Source organism: Mustela lutreola, chromosome 11 (assembly GCF_030435805.1).
Source record: "Mustela lutreola isolate mMusLut2 chromosome 11, mMusLut2.pri, whole genome shotgun sequence".
Lineage (NCBI taxonomy): Eukaryota > Metazoa > Chordata > Mammalia > Carnivora > Mustelidae > Mustela > Mustela lutreola.
In genome coordinates this window covers 68,768,650-68,786,712 of record NC_081300.1, presented here as the reverse complement: position 1 = coordinate 68,786,712, position 18,063 = coordinate 68,768,650, and the positions used below count along the sequence as shown (strand labels likewise).

Below are 18,063 nucleotides of genomic sequence, written 5' to 3'. Positions count from 1 at the left end.
TGGATTTGAGCCCCTCCTGGACCAGTTTTCTGATGGTTAGGCAAATCAAATTTCCTTCTTCAAATCCATTTTTTTTTTCCAGAAAAATAGAAAGACTGGACTAGAGTAGATGATTTTTAAGGGCCCTTCTAGCCTTACCTTCCTGTCATCCTACTGCAGAAATTATTTGAGGGCCACATCACCAATTATTAAGGCAGGAGAGAGAAGTGTGTATAAGCTGAATATATGTATGTATTTTTTAACTATATTTTATGCCAGGACTCAAAAGATCCTGAAGATAAGAACTTTAGTAATGAGCAATTTATTGTAATTCTTACCCTCTTTGCATTGTATACATATAACTTCTTAAAAGCAACAAATTGCAATAAAAACTGTGGAATCATTTTCTGATTATTAAACTCCTAATAAGGGCCCCTTATTGTTTTGAGGCTGCTGGGGACATTTAATTTGTCAAACTCCTTTTCTGGCCTCTGACAATCAGTAGGCATGGTTGATATGAGAAGTAAATACTGTAGAAGTAGAGGGTGAAGGTCCTGGTGCAATGAGGTATTTTCCTAGATGAAATATTTTCCAGGTAGACTGGACTCTGGATTGGTCTTTCACTGGGCCTCATAGTAATCTCCAAGACTTTGTATTATTATATTTCTCTTGCATTCCTTAGAATAAAGGTCATAAAAGGGTTGGGGTACCTGACTGGTTCAGTTGGGGGAGGATGCAGGTCTTGATCTTAGAGTTTGAGCCCCATGTTGGGTGTAGAGCCTACTTAAAAAAAAAAAAAAAAAAAAACGAAGTTGTAAGAGAGTTAAGATCATCAGCTTTCAGGGCTGTAGAGAGTTGAAGAAGCCAAGAGTTTTCTTTTAAAGAGTATCTGGGCTTGAGAAGCTGAAGGCTTTGGGTGAATATTCTTGCTCAGGTACTTTTTTGTGTTTGTTTGTTTAAGATTTTATTTATTTACTTGACAGACAGAGATCACAAGTAGGCAGAGAGGCAGGCAGAGAGGGGGAAGCAGACTCCTTGCTGAGCAGAGAGCCTGATGCGGTACTCGATTCCAGGACCCTGAGATCATGACCTGAGCCGAAGGCAGAGGCTTAAACCCCCTGAGCCACCCAGGCGCCCCTCTTGCTCGGGTACGTAACTGAAAAACAGTGTGAATGCTCAACAGAAAAGCTGAGGCCTGTGCATCTACCTGTGACTTTACCCATAGGTAATTATCCTGAGAGTCTGAATCCTTATTCAATGGAATCATTCCTCTGACTATTGAAGTTTATCTTTGGAAATTACCTTTAGAGTTGGCAGTTGGTCCAGCTTTTCGGTTGGATTTGCCACACAAAGGAGTGTGTGTTCTGCATCAGGTTTTATGCTAGGCTCAGGAGATTTGAAGATGGTCAAAATGCAGCCTTTGTCCCTTAGATCTAGGAGTGGGGATGGAGAACAGAGAGAGGGAGGGAATGAAACATAATGAAACATAATGAACTATAATCACAAAACAAACGATATAAAGCAGGTATAGACAAAGTGAAAAAAGTCCCCCTCTGGGGGACCATCAAAGAAGGATAGAAGTTTGATTAAGGAAAGAGACAGTAAAGTATCTTAAACACCCAAAAGCTTGAGATGTGAATGTTAGTATGCAAGAACATCAATGTGTGTAGCAGAAACAGAAAATAGATCAAGATGTGATTAGTGGGGTGCCTGGGTGGTGGCCTCTGCCTTGGGTTCAGGTCATGGTCTCAGGGTCCTGTTATCGAGGCCCGCATCAGGCTCTCTGCTCAGCAGGGAGCCTGCTTCCCCTTCTCTCTTTGCCTGCCTCTCTGTCTACTTGTGATCTCTCTCTCTGTCACATAAATAAATAAAATCTTAAAAAAAAAAAAAGATGTGATTAGAGCATCCCTTTGTAACAGATGTGAGAAATAAAGGTTCTTTGGAGCCACGTTGTAGAGGGCCATTCATTCCTTTAATATTATACTACTCCCTTCTCTCATACCCACCTGGTTCCACCTTCCAAATGTCTCTCCAGTCCTTCTCTGTCCTTCACCACAGCCTGGGTTCAGGTCTTTCACTTCTTTTCCCTGTCTACAGCACAGTCTTAGCTGGCTCACCCAGACTTCCCAGTGTCTACAGAAGAAAGGCTCAACTATTTCATATGGCACTCCTGTTCTAGAGTCTATCCTATCCCATCTCTCAGAAGATGTGCACTTTCTGTTATCTCTATCACTACTCCCTTCTCCACTGGCTCCTTCTGGTTATCATTTATATTAGTTCAAGTCTTTCCCATTAAAAAAAAAAAAATCTGGGGCGCCTGGGTTACTCAGTGGCTCAGGTCATGATCTCAGGGTCCTGGAATTGAGTCCTGCATTGGGCTCTCTGCTCGGCAGGGAGCCTGCTTCCTTCTCTCTCTCTCTCTCTCTCTGCCTGCCTCTCTGCCTACTTGTGATCTCTGTCAAATAAATAAATAAAATCTTTTAAAAAAAAATCTGGACCCTGTTTTCTGCTTGAGCTACCACATCTCTCCCCTTCACAGCTGCACATTTTAAAAAGCTATCTATACATCACTGCCCTCATTTCCTCACTTCCCATTTACTGCAATCTGACTTCCGCCCCCACCATTTCTCTGAAACTGTCTCACTGAGGGTCAAAGTAACCACTTATTGCTAAATTGAATGGACACACTTTAGTCATTCTTTCAGCAAATATTTAGTCCATGCCAAGTATGTGTCGTGTTGGGAAAGAGCAGCAAATGAGAAAGAGATTTAACCTAGATATATATTTTTTAAAAGATTTTACCTGTTCTTTTGACAGAGAGAACACAAGAAGGGGAAGTGACAGGCAGAGAGAGAGGGAGAAGCAGGCTCCTCACTGAGCAGACAGCTTGAGGTGGAGCTCAATCCCAGGACCCTGGGAGCATGACCTAAGCCAAAGGCAGTCTGGAGTTATATCCCTAGAGCTTAGCACAGAGAAGGTGCTAAATAAGTGTTGGTGGATGGCTTTGGGTTTCTCAAGACAAGAAAGGGCAGGTTCTGGAGGGTGTGTCAATAACAAGTTATCTTAAATATCCTCATAGTGGAAAGTCCTGATTATTTTTGAATTTTGTAAATAGCCAGAAGTCATTCAGGTCCAAGATGCTGTATTGTTGAGTAAGTAGTCAAGTTAGAGACCATTCCTTTGGGTTAAAAAATAAAAATTAGAAACAAGATGTGGCTTAAAATAATGAGATTTGCTGGGGATAGAACAAAATAGTTCACAAACTGAACTAAAAACCCTTCCCTTTAAGAGTTACAAAAACGTTTCAAACCTGTACCTCTATAACTTGGAAGATTCATTTGGACGTCTGTCTTCATTGAAAACCTTCTTATAGGGGTGCCTGGGTGGCTCAGTTCTTAAGCATTTGCCTTCGGCTCAGGTCATGATCCCAGGGTCCTGGGATCGAGTCCCAGATCGGGCTCCCTTCTCAGCAGGGGAGTCTACTTCTCCCTCTCCTTCTGCCCGTCCCCATTCCACTTGTGTTCTCTCTCACTGGCTCTGTGCACTATTTATCTCTCTCTCTCTCTCTCTCTCTCTCAAATAAATAAATAATTTTAAAAAGAAAAGAAAACCTTACAAATTTATTGCTTGTGCACTCACTATCCATAACCTAATTTGAGTAAGTCTCTCAGACTTTGTACGTTTGAGTTTGTGAGGATAGTAGTGCATTCTCTGGGTCACTGCCACCCAAAAAAACAAAAAGGCCCCTCTTGAGAGTCTGAGAATTTTTAGATTCATGTGGTGATGGGCATATATGTCTTACCGCTGTGGAACTGGAGGAGAGGAACTGGTGGGTCAAGGTTTTAAAGCCTTTTGCCAGCTTGTTTGTATCCTGACTGTCCCAGAATGCTGCTGAGCAATCTTGAAGTGTCTGGAGCTGTGCATTGTCTATTCATGACCCCTATGCCTGTGAAACAGGGTTCAGTGACTGTCTGTCACCGTGCCTGTGGCAGTCTGGAGTTACCCAGAGAGAACAAAGCTGCATACAGGGAGCATAAAAGGGAGTTTTGTAACAACCTTGTCCTGCTTTCTAGGGCTGAGTCAGGTACCACAGCTTGATCTCAGCTGCCTTCTTTATTTCAAGAAGTTGGTATCTGAGCCACAGCAGGGATATTGTGTTTTGTCCTTTTTGGAGGGACATGGATTCACTCTGTGTTACTGCACATGCTAACCTCTCAGCCTACACAGCTCTTCCCCATCTTTACTCGGCCTCAGGCAAATCTTCTCCATCCTTCAAGGTTTAGCTCAAGTATTAGCTTCCCTTACAAAGACTTTCTTGACTTTGCTAAGTGGAATGAGCAGGAATCAACATGGTAGAGTGAGTGGAAAGAACATGACTTTAGTATGAGCTGGGCCCGAGTTGGAATGCTGGATCTGCTGCTTGGCCTGACACCCCCTAGCCCTGGGTTTCAAGTCTCCCACCCCTAGAATAAATTTAATACCTGTTTCACAGGATTGATTTGAGAATTAAATGAGATTGGGTCTCTGAAAGCACCTGGCACAAGCCTTTGGTATATAGGAAGTGTTCATTAAATGTTCTTTTCCTTCTATACCCATAACTTCTTTCTCCAAACTAAAATAGCACTTTGCTTCTAACTCTGCAGTAAGATGTAAGGGAAAAATTACAGTGTGGGAGAAGGATTCCTTTTCAGTGGATTTGCTCCTTGAAGATCAGAGATGATGTTATCCAGGAGTCTCCAACATAGAGCTTGGAGAGGAACCATGGGTCCAGTAAGAGGACCCATGATGTTGGTTGAATGAATGAGCTCCTGGACTCAGTGATGGAATATCTATACAACCAGGGCTTTTGAGGAATAGGAAAAGGCAATAACATGTTTAACCCAGAGAAGTTTTTCTGGGTGCTGACTGGGAATAGTCACAGGAAGGCCTGACCCTGAAAAGAAAGAGGCCTTGTTCATTTTATCTACTCAGAGCTATAATAAGCAAGGGCTGAAATTCTAGGAAAAGGCAGGTTTTGTTTCTGTGAAAAAAAGGAACAATCAGAACATTTCTAGAAGATGGAATGAGACTCACCTTTTTAAAAAAATTAACATATAATGTATTATTTGCTTCAGGGGTACAGGCCTGTGAATCTTCAGTCTTACACAGTTCACAGCACTCACCATAGCACATACCCTCCCCAATGTCCATAACCCAGCCACCCTATCCCTTTCCCCCAGCCCCAGAAACCCTCAGTTTGTTGCATGAGATTAAGAGTCTGTTATGGTTTGTCTCCCTCTCTGGTCCCATCTTTTTTTTTTCACACTCCCTTCCCCCCCACGACGCCCCGCCCTGCCTCTCAAACTCAAATTCCTCATATCAGAGAGATCATATGGTAATTGTCTTTCTCTGATTGACTTATTTCACTTAGCATAATATCCTCTAGTTCCTTCCACATCGTTGTAAACGGCAAGATTTCATTTTTTTTTTTAAGATTTATTTATTTATTTGACAGAGAGAGATCACGAGTAGACAGAGAGGCAGGCGCAGAGAGAGAGAGAGAGAGAGATAGAGAAGCAGGCTCCCTGCTGAGCAGAGACCCCCGATGCGGGACTTGATCCCAGGACCCCGAGATCATGACCTGAGCCGAAGGCAGCGGCTTAACCCACTGAGCCACCCAGGTGCCCAAGATTTCATCTTTTGATGGCTGCATAGTATTCCTCTGTGTGTGTGTGTGTGTGTGTACACCACATTTTCTTTAATCGTTCAACTGTTGGTGGACATCTAGGTTCTTTCCATAGTTTGGCTATTGTGGACATTGCTGCTATAAACATTCAGGTGCACATGCCCCTTCGGATCACTATATTTGTATCTTTAGGGTAAATAACCAGTAGTGCGATTGCTGGGTCATAGGGTAGCTCTATTTTCAACTTTTTGAGGAACCTCCATGCTGTTTTCCAGAGTGGCTACACCAGCTTGCATTCCCACCAACAGTGTAAGAAGGTTCTCCTTTCTCTGCATCCTTGCCAGCATCTGTCATTTCCTGACTTGTTAATTTTAGCCTTTCTGACTGGTGTGAGGTAGCATCTCTTTTGATTTCTATTTCCCTGATGCTAAGTGATGTTGAGCGCTTTTTCATGTGACTCAGCTTTTAAGGCCATGAATTCCTGTCCCTGGGGAGATGAGCAGGCTGGATAAGTGCTTCCCAGAGAACTTGTGGAGGGGGAAATTATGCATTTATCAGAGCACTGGCCAGCCCTTTCATTGTAAGTCCATTAACTCAGTTTTACTCTGCATGATAAGAATCCCGTCCTGTACCTCCTGCTACTTTGGGCCTCTAAACTCCCTGGTTTTGTGTGCAGGTGAAGATACCTGGAAGTGTCGGGGCTGTGGGGACCATGTCTCTCCAAGCCAGCGGCGGTACAGGACTGTCAACGAAGCCTGGCACAGCTCTTGCTTCCGGTAAGTGGGTCTGTCCTCCTGTCTTTGCCAGTGTACTACAGGCCAGCCACTATTTCATGTTCTAGAAAAGACAAAAACACGTTTCTGACTTGAGAGTTCCCATTTTGGTGTGGGTTGAGGGGAGAGGGAGGAACGTGCCAAGGAAGAGCATGTGAGCAAATGTTTGGTGTGAAAGTGAAAGAGTCACAAATGGGCTGGGTACAGCTAGAAGTAGGGTGAAGTGGTGGGAACAGCCTCTCCAAGGTGTCCCAGCACCACCCTCACTTTACAGATGAGGAAACTGAGACCCAGAAAGAATGAGTTTCCCACAGCTACCCTACTCATTATGCAGGTGCCTCAAGGGTTGTTTTTAGTGCAATTGGCAGAGTCAGCCCTCCACTGCAGGATGCCTCCCTACTTTCCTGCTTTTTGTTATTTAATTTTATTTTAGCTCTTAGATTATTGTTTGAAGGCATCTCTGTTTCTTAAAAATAACAACAGAGACTTTAAAGTTGTATTTGTTCCTGTTGTCTGAGACTTTGTTTTCTCATCAGGAAAACAGGATGTTAAAAATTTATCTCATAGACTTGTTGAGATCGAATGAAATCATATATGCAAAGGGCCCAGCTCATGGTAGGCACCCACTGAATGGTTATTTCTTTCCCCTGTGAGACTGGAATCTTCAAGAGTGGGAGCCTGTCTGCATTCTCCAGAACATAAAACAGTGCCTGGCCTACAGTCATTCCACACTGGAGGCTGGGTGGGCATGTGTGCCCCTGTGGTCTGAAGTGGTAGGGCTGTTGCTCATATCTTTAGATGGGACAGACTGTAGACAGGCACCAAGTGCTGTAGATTCCAGCTCCCACACACAGCTCATGTTACAAAGCATCCCCCATGCTGATATCAAGTAATGTAATTGACCTTTAAGCACTTGCCTCCACCCAGGAACGGTGTGGGGGATTTGGCCTGGAGAGCTCTGGCCTCTGGAAGAGTTGGAGAGGAACTGCATTTTTCTGCCCTTTCAGCTCAAACTCTGGGCTCTCCAGTCTTCTCTGTGGATCTAATTGCTTTGATTCTTCCTTTTACCCTCAGGGAAGTTGATTCTTAGTAAGGGCTGGAGCAAAAATGTCAGAAATATAAGGGACCAACAGATAAAGCCTTTGACTTGCCCTTTCATTTAGAGCTGAAGCGAATCCTAATGAGTTTCTAGTCCAGGGCTCACGTTGGCACCTAACCCATATAGTCATATTTATTCCTGCTCTTTTCCTATTTGTGTTAACATTTTCTTTTTCTTTTCTTTCTTTCTTTCTTTTTATTTATTTATTTATTTGAGAGAATGGGAGAGAAAGAGAGAGCATGAGAAACGGGAGGGTCAGAGGGAGAAGCAGACTCCCTGCTGAGCAGGGAGCTGGGGACTCCAGGATCATAACCTGAGCCGAAGGCAGTCGCTTAACCAACTGAGCCACCCAGGCACCCTGTGTTAATATTTTCTATCCAAAATAACCAGAATAGGATAGAACAAGTTAATTTTGGGGATTTCTGAACACCAAAGAAATTCAGAACCAGAAGGGACCATCTATTGTGTGATATAACCCTTCATATCACAGTTGAGAGGCCTGAAACCAACAAGACAAAAAGAGTTACAAAGACAGGTCATGGATGACCAGAGTTGACCTTAGAACTGAAGTCAGGGTGCCTGGGTGGCTCACTTGTTAAGCATCTGCCTTCAGCTCAGGTCATGATAGATCAGGTCCTGGGATTGAGCCTGCATGGGGCTCCCTGCTCAGTGGGGAGCCTGCTTCTCCCTCTCCCGCTCCCCCTGCTTGTGTTCCCTCTCTGTCTCTCACTGTCAAATAAATAAATAAAATCTTTTTTAAAAAAAGAAAAAAGAACTGAAGTCTTAGGTCCAATTAGAGGCTAGTTTGTTAGGGAACATGTGTGTGTGTGTGTGTGTGTGTGTGTGTGTGTGTCAGAGTGGGGGGTAGAGAGGAAAACATATACGCACATACATGTTCAGAAAAAAGTAAGGTACGTGATACTGGTGGATGAGTGCAGCTTCTGGAATGAGACTGTCTGGTTTCAAATCCTGGCTTTGCAATTTATTAACTGTCCTTGGGTGACTGCCTTGAGCATCAGGCACCTCATCTATAAAATGGAGATACATACTCATCCCACAGGCTGTCAGGGAGGATTAAATGTGATAATCTATATAAAGTGCTCAGCATAGCATCTGACACATAGAACTCCTATAATATTCAGTAGCTGTCACTTTATATTATATTTTGAGTGTGTCTGTGTACACCTAAGTGCATGCATTTATTTCTCTTAATACATACCCATTGGTCTTCTAATGTGGAGCCTCAGAGATTGAGGTTAACTTTGAACTACCCTGGCACAGTTACACCAAAGATCATGCCTGTGGGGAAGTAGAGCATCTGGGGTAGGTCTCCTAGTTACATCTTTGTCTCAAGGACAGGGTTTCTCTAATCCAGCTCTATTGAAGGAGTGCATTTCCTGACTCCTGAGCTTTCCCACAAAAATTGGATGACATGAAGTCCTCAGACAGAGCCTGGTAATTTGCCTTGGGGAGACAGGCTGCTTTGGAGCCAAATGACTTTTGCCCAGATTGGAGAAAGATCTACAGGGCTGGGAACACTGTATCTGACCCCAGAAATAACCTGGTTATAAGGATCATGAGGCATCAGCTGAATGTCTTTTAAATTCTCTGATAAATTCAGTGTCTAGGCACAGTGTCCTGCTTTTAGCAGGACCTTCTTCCCTGCATGGTACCTAAAGAAATTCATTTTTCATGTCTCCCTTCCAGCCTCGCTCTTACGCAGTTGAGTTAGTTACAATAAAGGAAATGACTTTTCTTTTCCCCTTCCCCCACACCTTTGTTTTTCTAGTTACAGGGCGGAGCTGGGTATTCAATGGAGAAATTGCTGGGGTTTGGCCCAAACTCTCCTCCCTTCACCTTCTCCTTATATTACCCCATCCCTCTCATCCATAGCGTTCCATAATTCTGCCTCTGATAAGCTTCCGCCAGATTCTCAGGTGCCTGGGACAATAGGAAGTCACTGAAGGCTGGAACCTGGGACTGTACAGCAGAGGCCAGCTGACAACCTCCTGGAAGTAGCGTAGTCTGGTGCAGTTGGGCACCTGGCCAGGATCCTTCTGATCCTGGATGCTTGTCTGAGTAGCCCTCCTGCCTCTTCTCCACAGCTTTCCCAACAGGCCTATTTGGACTCTTAAGTACCTCTGACCTGAGCAGTGCCACTGGTTCTACCATTGGGGCCATTCTCTCAGAAGCTCTCTGGAACTGGTTTTCCTCTCCATGAAGGAGGCCAGGAGGCCAGGAAGGCAACCAGACTTCATATTCTTTGTAGCTGAGGTTAAAGTATAGAGCTGGCATGTTTTTAATGGTGACTTGGCATGTTGGAAAACCAAAGAAACTTGACAAGTTTTCTGATGATTGTCCTTTAACCCTCATCAAAAGTGCTTAGCCAACGAGGAGGGGTTGTGGAAAAAGGGAAAACTGCCTCTATTAATTCATCTTTATCACCCTTACCTGAGACTCTCTAGCTTGACCTGGTTCCTAAGGACATTATCAGAGGGAAAATACTGAAGTATTTTCCATACTTAAGGCTCCTGGGAACATTTCAGGCCTCTTTTCATGGGATCATGAGCACAGACTCTTTGAGCTTTCTCTTTTTGAGAAGTGATTTCTAATGCCTATGCTCTGGAAAAGGAATAATACAAATATAAAGCTGTCGTCATTTTATTGGGCAACAGACCATTTCTGCTAAATTTGTGACTTCAGGATAGGTGAAAATGAGCAGCCAGAGACTGTGGTGTAATGGGCTGGTGACAATAGGATAGCTTCTGTGATGCTGAAAGCCATGCTCATTTTCTTTTTTTTTTTTTTTTTAAGATTTTATTTATTTATTTGACAGAGAGAGATCACAGTAGGCAGAGAGGCAGGCAGAGAGAGAGGAAGGGAAGCAGGCTCCTGCTGAGCAGAGAGCCCGATGCGGGACTCGATCTCAGGACCCTGAGATCATGACCTGAGCCGAAGGCAGCGGCTTAACCCACTGAGCCACCCAGGCGCCCCGCCATGCTCATTTTCTTAACCCGCACCCCAACCTCAACAAACATAGTACATCATAATTATAGTAAGGCTACCGTTTATTGAGTGTTTACTGTGTACCAGACACTGTCCTAAGCATTTCACATTTGTATCATCTAACTTAATTTTTTTTTTTTTTTAAGATTTATTTATTTCAGAGAGAGAGATAGCGGTGGGGGGGGTGGCAGAGGAGAGGGAGAGGGAGAAGCTCAGCAGGGAACCTGATGTGGGGCACCATCTCACAACCCATGAGATCATGACCTGAACCAAAACCAAGAGTCAGATACTTAACCAACTGAGCCACCCAGGCGCCCCATCTAACTTAGTTTTTTTTGTTGTTGTTTCTTAAAGATTTTTTTAAATTTATGTATTTGACAGACAGAGATCACAAGTAGGCAGAGAGGCAGGCAGAGAGAGAGGGGGAAGCAGGCTCCCCGCTGAGCAGAGAGCCCCATGCGGGGCTGGATCCCAGGACCCCGAGATCATGACCTGAGCCAAAGGCAGGGGCTTTAACCCACTGAGCCACCCAGGCACCCCATAACTTAATTCTTATAACAATGTAATAACTATAGTACTGGTCATACCTATTTTACGAATAGAGAAATGAAGTTTACTTGCTCACAGTCACAGAGCTAGTAAGTAGCATAGCTGAGATTTGAATCCAGGCATTCTAACTCCTTGCTTACAAGAGTCTCTGCATTCCTGAATATGGTCATGTCATTTAACCTCGTGAAGCTCAGTTTCCTCTTTTGTAGCTTCAGAATAAAATACACTCACCCTGCCTGTCAAACACTGGTGGTGTCAGATAACACTGAAGGGTATTGGTTCAAAAGCTTTAAGAACTCTCAAGTGTCAAATAAACGTGCTGTTAGGTTTCTCCTGGGTCCCTGGCTCCTGGCATGGGAGTTCATGGAGCAACCCTGCCCTCTGCTGTTGTAATTTTGATGTTGCTCCTGCATTTATGGACCCAAGACTTTGATTTTAGTTTCCTTATTTGTCTAGTTTATCTCTAAGGAAACAGCCAGCCAGCAACTCATTAAGGCTGGCAGTTAAACAGGGGACTGGTGCGTGCCTGACAGAGGACAAACACCTGGGCCTTCCTCTGCCCACAAGAGGGAGTCCAGCATGAACACAGAGTGGGACTCCTAGCATATAGCAGCAGTATGTGACCTTCAACATGCCTTGATACTGCTCTGTTCCTTGGGAAGAGAGAATGAAGATCCCAAAGAAGCCCTACAGCTACTGTCTGGGGCAGGGATGAAGAGGAGTAGAGTGGAGCCAGGGATGGATGACAGACATTTATTAAGCATTGTATTGGGAGTTTTACTTAGATTATCTGATTCAACCCTTACAATAACCCTACAACCCCATTTTACACAAAACAAGGTCCAGAAAGGTAGAACTTGCTCAGGGTCTCACACATTTGAACTCAGGTCTCCCTGGCTCTGAAGAGGGTCCTCTTAGCACTGGGACGCCCCAGAAGGAATAGTAGACTTGGAGTCAGAGAAGCTGGATTTGAATCTTGGCTGAGCCAGGCTGGCGGTGTAACTGTGGGCAAGTTCCTTTGTCATTGTGAGCTTTAGTTTCTCATCTATAAGATGTGGTAAAAGTAGGGTTACCTGGGTGGCTCAGTCAGTTAAGTGTTTGCCTTTGGCTTAGGTCATGCTCCCAAGGTCCTGGGATCGAGTTCCATAGGGGGCTCCCTGCTCATCGGAGAACCTGCTTCTCCCTTTCCCTCTGCCTGCCACTCCCCCTGCTTGTGCTCTCTCTGTCTCTGTCAAATAAATAAATAAATAAATTTTTAAAGTAAAAAAAAAAGATGTGGTAAAGGTAATCCACCTCATGAAGAAGTTGTGAGGATCAAAGAGGTGATGGATAAGTAAGCACTCTGAAAACTGGAGGATGGTATGTTGTAAAGGGTTTGCAGCCAGCCACACATGGCAACTTTGGGCTGCTTACATTTGCAGTTCACTTATAATTTTGAGCATCATTTGCTATATTAAAGTTACCAAATTAGATGATGTTGGGGATACAGATTTAACATAGTGGCCTCGTCTCATAACTGACTCCCTCAGATTCCCTCAGACAGCTAAAGTCATAATATGGAGCATTTCTAATAATGGGCTCTAGTCTGGCTTCCATTCTCATTCCCCTGAAACAGCGTTCCCTTGGTAAGTTTCCAGGGGACAGTCACATTGGTCCATTCATTGGCTGCTGTTCAGGCTTCATATTATATGACCTCCCAAATTGCACTAGAGGTTGTAGAGACAAGTAAATGAGTTTGGAGTCAGCCTGCTTGGGTTTTCGTCCTAGTTTATCTTGAGTCAGCTGACTTTGAGTTTCTTTGCCAGTTTTCTCACCTAGAAAAGGGGAAGAGAAATGCTTCCTGCCTCAAAAGGTTGTGCTGATTGAATTTGATCATGTATTCAGAGCCCTTCACACAGTACCTGGCCGTATTGGGATTTAATAGATGTTAGCATTTATTATTATTGTCTTTGTCACTCTTGAAATTCTTGGCCTCCATGAAATTCCATACTGTCCTGCTTTCCACCCCCATGCACATTCTTCTGGTCATTCCAGTTTGCTTATCCTCTCTCTGGCTCTGAAATGTTACTGTTTCTCTAGGCACATTCTGTTTCTCCCCAGGCAATCTCACTCACACCTATGGCTTCTGTTGTCCTCCACATTCTGATGACCCCAAAATTCATATCTGAATTTCGTTCAGAACCGTTTCGGTCTGAACCGTTCCACTGGGCTCTAGTCTTGTTTGTCTTGCTGTCAACTTCCCCTGCCCATTTGAGTGTTTTCCAGACATCTCAGACACAGCTAGACTTTTCATCTTCTCCCAAAACTGGCTTGTCTTCAATATAACCCATCCTGTTTAATGGCACAACCATCCATCCCTCTGCCTAAGTCAGAACCTGGAAGTGCTTCTTGATAGCTCTTCTCTCTTACCCATATCCACACCTGTCAGGTTTTTTGTCCACATTTTATATATATATATATATATATATATATATATATATATGTTTATATTTAAGATTATTTATTTATTTATTTGACAGAGATCACAAGCAGGCAGAGAGGCTGGCAGAGAGGGGGGTGGCAGGCTCCCCACTGAGCAGAGAGCCCGATTTGGGGCTCGATCTCAATCCCAGGACCCTGGGATCATGACCCGAGCTGAAGGCAGAGGCCTTAACCCACTGAGCCACCCAGGCACCCCTCCAGATTATATTTTGAATGCATCCAGGTCTTTCCATTTCTCCTACCACCACCCTTTTCAGGCTACCATCATGTCTCACCTGGATAACTGCAATAGCCTTCTAACTGTGCAGTCACTCACACTACGCAATCCATTCTCCACAAAGTGGCCAGAGTGAATGACTTTAAAAAAAAAAAATGTTTTTTTCACACTGCTTTCTCCCCATCCTTATATATCTCCATGACTTGGTAGCACTCTTGGATAAAGACCAGTCCTTAATGTGGCCTACAAAGCCCCTTGTGGTCTGGCCTCTCCCTACAACTTTCTGCTCTCTCTATTCCAGTCTCACTGCTTTCCTTCACAGGGCCCAGAATACACTCTGCTTCCTTCTGACAGGCCCTTGTTCCTGCTTTTCTCTCTGTGTGGAAAGCCCTCACTCCCTTTTGGCCTAATTAACTCCTCCTCAACCTTCAGATCTTTACTTGGATGTCTCAGGGAGATAGTAACAGAATAGGTCATGGCCCCTCTTCTATGCTTTCACAGACCTTCCGTTTAAAGCTTTTTTTGTGGTTTTAACTTTACATTTATTCATTTGATCATCTCCTTAATGATATCCTGAGACTTCTAATATTCTATAAGTGTAACAACCTAGTCATGGACCATGAGACATTTTGCCCCCCATTGTGTCACCACTGAGCACATCATTGGTATGGGGGAGATATTTGTCATATGAATTGCCAGGGGTGGCCAAGAGATATGGTGTAAGTGAGTCTTTTCCCTGCCCTTCTCCATATCCTTCCCTTAGCAGCCACTGTGGCTGCAGTTACTGTAAGTGGCAGAGAGGAGTAGGTTCCAGAGATTGGGTTGTTCTGGAAAATTGCCTGCAAGTGTCCAGGCGAGAAGTTAAAGCTTTGTCTTCTTCCCCTAAAGGAGATAAGGATGACCCAGAGTGATACTTCTCTGTAGGTACCGGCCAGACAGGAACAAACACTGGAGAGAAAAGCAGTAGAGGGAAGAATGAGTTCAACTACGGTAGATGAAACAAATTTGAATTGAAATCTGACAAATTTCATAAGTAAGATTGTTTGTTTAGTGGGGGAGAGAGGGATAGAGAGAGAGAATCTTATGCAGTCTCTATACTCAACGCAGAGCCCAACACGGGGCTTAATCCCACAACCCTGAAATTATGACCTGAGCCCAAATCAAGAGCCATATGCTTACCTGACTGAGCCATCCAGGTGCCACTATATTTTAATTTACTAGGGAGAGAGAGAGAATGAGGAAAGTGCATGGTGGGAGGAGGGGCAGATGGAGAGAGAGTCTTAAGCAGACTCCATGGTGAGACTGGAGCCCAACATGAGGCTGTCTCAGGACCCCAATATCAGAACCTGAGCTGAAACCAAGAGTCAGACATTTAAATTACTGTGCCACCCAGGTACCCCCATTTATTTGTTTTTTAATATTTTATTTATTTATTTATTTATTTTTAAAGATTTTATTTATTTACTTGAGAGAGAGACAGTGAGAGCGAGCATGAGCGAGGGGAAGGTCAGAGAGAGAAGCAGACTCCCCATGGAGCTGGGAGCCCGATGCGGGACTCAGTCCCAGGACTCCAGGATCATGACCTGAGCCGAAGGCAGTCGTCCAACCAACTGAGCCACCCAGGCGTCCCTTATTTATTTATTTTAAGTATTTTATTTATTGGAATGAGAGAAAGCATAAGCAGTGGGGAGGAACAGAGATAGAGAAGCGGACTCCACAAAGCAGGGAGCCTGATGTGGGGCTTATCCCAGGACCCCAAGATTATGACCTGAGCGAAGGCAGACACTTTACTAACTGAGCCACCCAGGTGCCCCTGTTCTTTATATATTTTAGAAATCTTTGAAGGATAGCATTAGCTAAAGATATACATAAGTAGAGTGTGGAAAAAATGGAATACTTACAAATTATCTTTTACTTATGGGTAATTTTTGGTAGGGAGTGGGTTAATAGGTTGGTGATTCTCCAAGAAGTTAGAAATGAAATTTGTCCTCTGGAGGTTAAATACTTAGAGCTACACGTAATAGGAGTGTCATGTGGTCGTTAAGAGCACAGACTCTAGAACCAGATTGCTTGGGTTCAGATCCTGATTCTGTCATATTTATTAGTTGTACACGCTGGACAAGTTACTTACCCTTCTGTGCTTCATTTCTTCATCTATCTTTTTTTAAGATTTTATTTATTTATTCAGCAAAAAGAGAGAGTGAGAGAGGGAACAGAAGCAGGGGGAGTGGGAGAGGGAGAAGCAAGCTTCCCGCTGAGCAGGGAGCCCAACGCAGGTCTCAATCCCAGGACACGGGAACATGACCTGAGCCAAAGGCAGCTGCTTAACTACTGAGTCACCCATGTGCCCAAATTTCTTCATTTATAATATGGAGATACTAACCTTTTGCCTAGTTCCTAATGTTATAATGGAGGGGTAAATGAAGGAAGTCCTGTGTAGTATTAGGTAGGAATAGGGCCTCACAAGGAGTGAGCACTCATGAGTGTTAGCCATTTACTAGCTACTAGGGAGCCACATGTCTCTCAGAACTGAATAATATGTGAATCGGTGATTGTTAAGTGTCTGAAGAAGTAATGCTATTTTTTCCATTAAAAATTGTGGAGGAGCCTGGGTGGCTCAGTTGGTTAAGCCTCTGCCTTTGGCTAGGTTCATGATCCTGGGGTCCTGGGATCAAGTCCCACATTGGAATCCCAGCTCAGTGGGGAGCCTGCTTCTCCCTCTCTCTCTGCCCCTCCCCCTGCTCATGTTCTCTCTCTTACGCTCTGTCTCAAATAAATAAATAAATAAATAATGTTTTTTAAAAATGAGTTAAAATCCAGTGAAGTATTCAGTGACCAGATTTGGTCACCAGAAGGGGGTTCTTTAGTGTAAACAGAGTTGGTTGGGCTGACTCACTAGTGCCAGAATGAAATTTCCCTCTGTGGCTGCTCATGTCCCTTTAAGTCCATGCTCATAGAACAACCTTCTGATGCCTAATTCAGCTTCTTGTACTTCTTGATAACGGGAAGGGTCTGGAGGTGGTAACTGTAAGATGATATAGGTGTTCTAATTTCAAGTGTGAATTCATAAATGGACCATGGAATTGATAAATGGTTAGAGCCATCCTAGAATGTCTTCACCTCTCTCGGTACCTGTTTCTGGACCTCAGAGGCCAAAAATGAAGCCTGAATTAGGGTCATTCACCAAGGTAATGGTAGCCTTGGAAAGGTCCCTGGGTGATCAGCCAGTCAACCTTTTTCTGACCACAACCCTTCCCTGTGTCTTCAGTATTGGCCTACTGTTGTGGAATTTTTTTTTTTTTTTAACCTAAATCCTTCCTTTTACAGAGGAAGAAATTGAAGCCCAGAAAGGTTTAATGGCTTGCCTCAGATCACATAGCAAGTCTATTTTTAGCCAGGTCAAATTATCAGGTCTTCTCTTTCAGGCCAGGGTTCTTTTCCTGGCATCACCTGGAGATTTATTAAGGTATCCAAAGCATTTATTTTCCAGTGCAGCCAGGAGAAGAATGTCTATGTAAACACAGTTTTGGACACTGAATGTTGGACATTAAGTTGTATCACAGAGCAACAGTAGATGATTATCTATAAGGGGTCACAACCTCATTCTTAAGTGCTTGTAGCCCATACAGGCAAATTTCAGCTGATAAAATGACCAGCTCAGTCTCTACTGTTGGTTGAGGATGAAGCCATAGTTTGCTGTTTGTGAACACTAACTGGCCAGCAACTTCAAGTGAGCATATCTGCAGCCAGTGTAGACTTGAGACATTCAAGGAGACAAACTGACCACTAAAGACCAGCACTGTCTTTGGTGTTTTAGGCTTTATGTTCCATTTATTGTGAACCTCTGGTTGCGTCAACACCTCTGATAACTCTTCACTGCCTGTGGGTGACTTTTTTACCTGACAGACCTACATCTTAGTGATCTGCCCTAGCCCTCTCCCACCATCTCAGCCTCCCCTCTGGTCACCTTTCACATGTGCCCTGCTCTGCAGCTTAGGAACCATACTGTGTTACGCCTCAGTGCATTTGCACATGTTGTTCCACCAGGCTGGAATACCTCTTGTCTGCCTGGTAATCAGCCTTTAGATTCAACTGATACATCTTGTCCCCTGTGGAAGAGCCTCACCAAATCCAGTGAACCTTCCCCACCAAACAGAGGAGCCTTTCTCCTTTGTTATTCTCATACCTCTGTTATAGTTCTGTTCGTATTTATTTACACATCTAACATCACTCCAGGTCTGGAGCCATATCTAGTTCGTCTTTGTATCCCAGAGCTTAGCAGAGGGCCCAGAGC

The 18,063-nt window shown here is 44.0% G+C and overlaps 1 protein-coding gene across 2 annotated transcripts in view; it reads left to right on the top strand.

The window, feature by feature from the left end:
* The window catches only part of LIMK2 (LIM domain kinase 2), a 61,972-nt gene that overhangs the window by 6,934 nt on the left and 36,975 nt on the right, over positions 1-18,063 (top strand). The window contains exons 1-2 of one of the 2 annotated variants that reach the window (XM_059140662.1): positions 6,125-6,224; positions 6,321-6,420. In XM_059140662.1, coding sequence (XP_058996645.1) covers positions 6,140-6,224; positions 6,321-6,420 — 185 coding nt within the window. In that variant the 5' untranslated portion in view covers positions 6,125-6,139. Of the gene's footprint in view, positions 1-6,124; positions 6,225-6,320; positions 6,421-18,063 lie in introns of those variants that run through there. The other variant, XM_059140663.1, reaches the window with a different exon arrangement.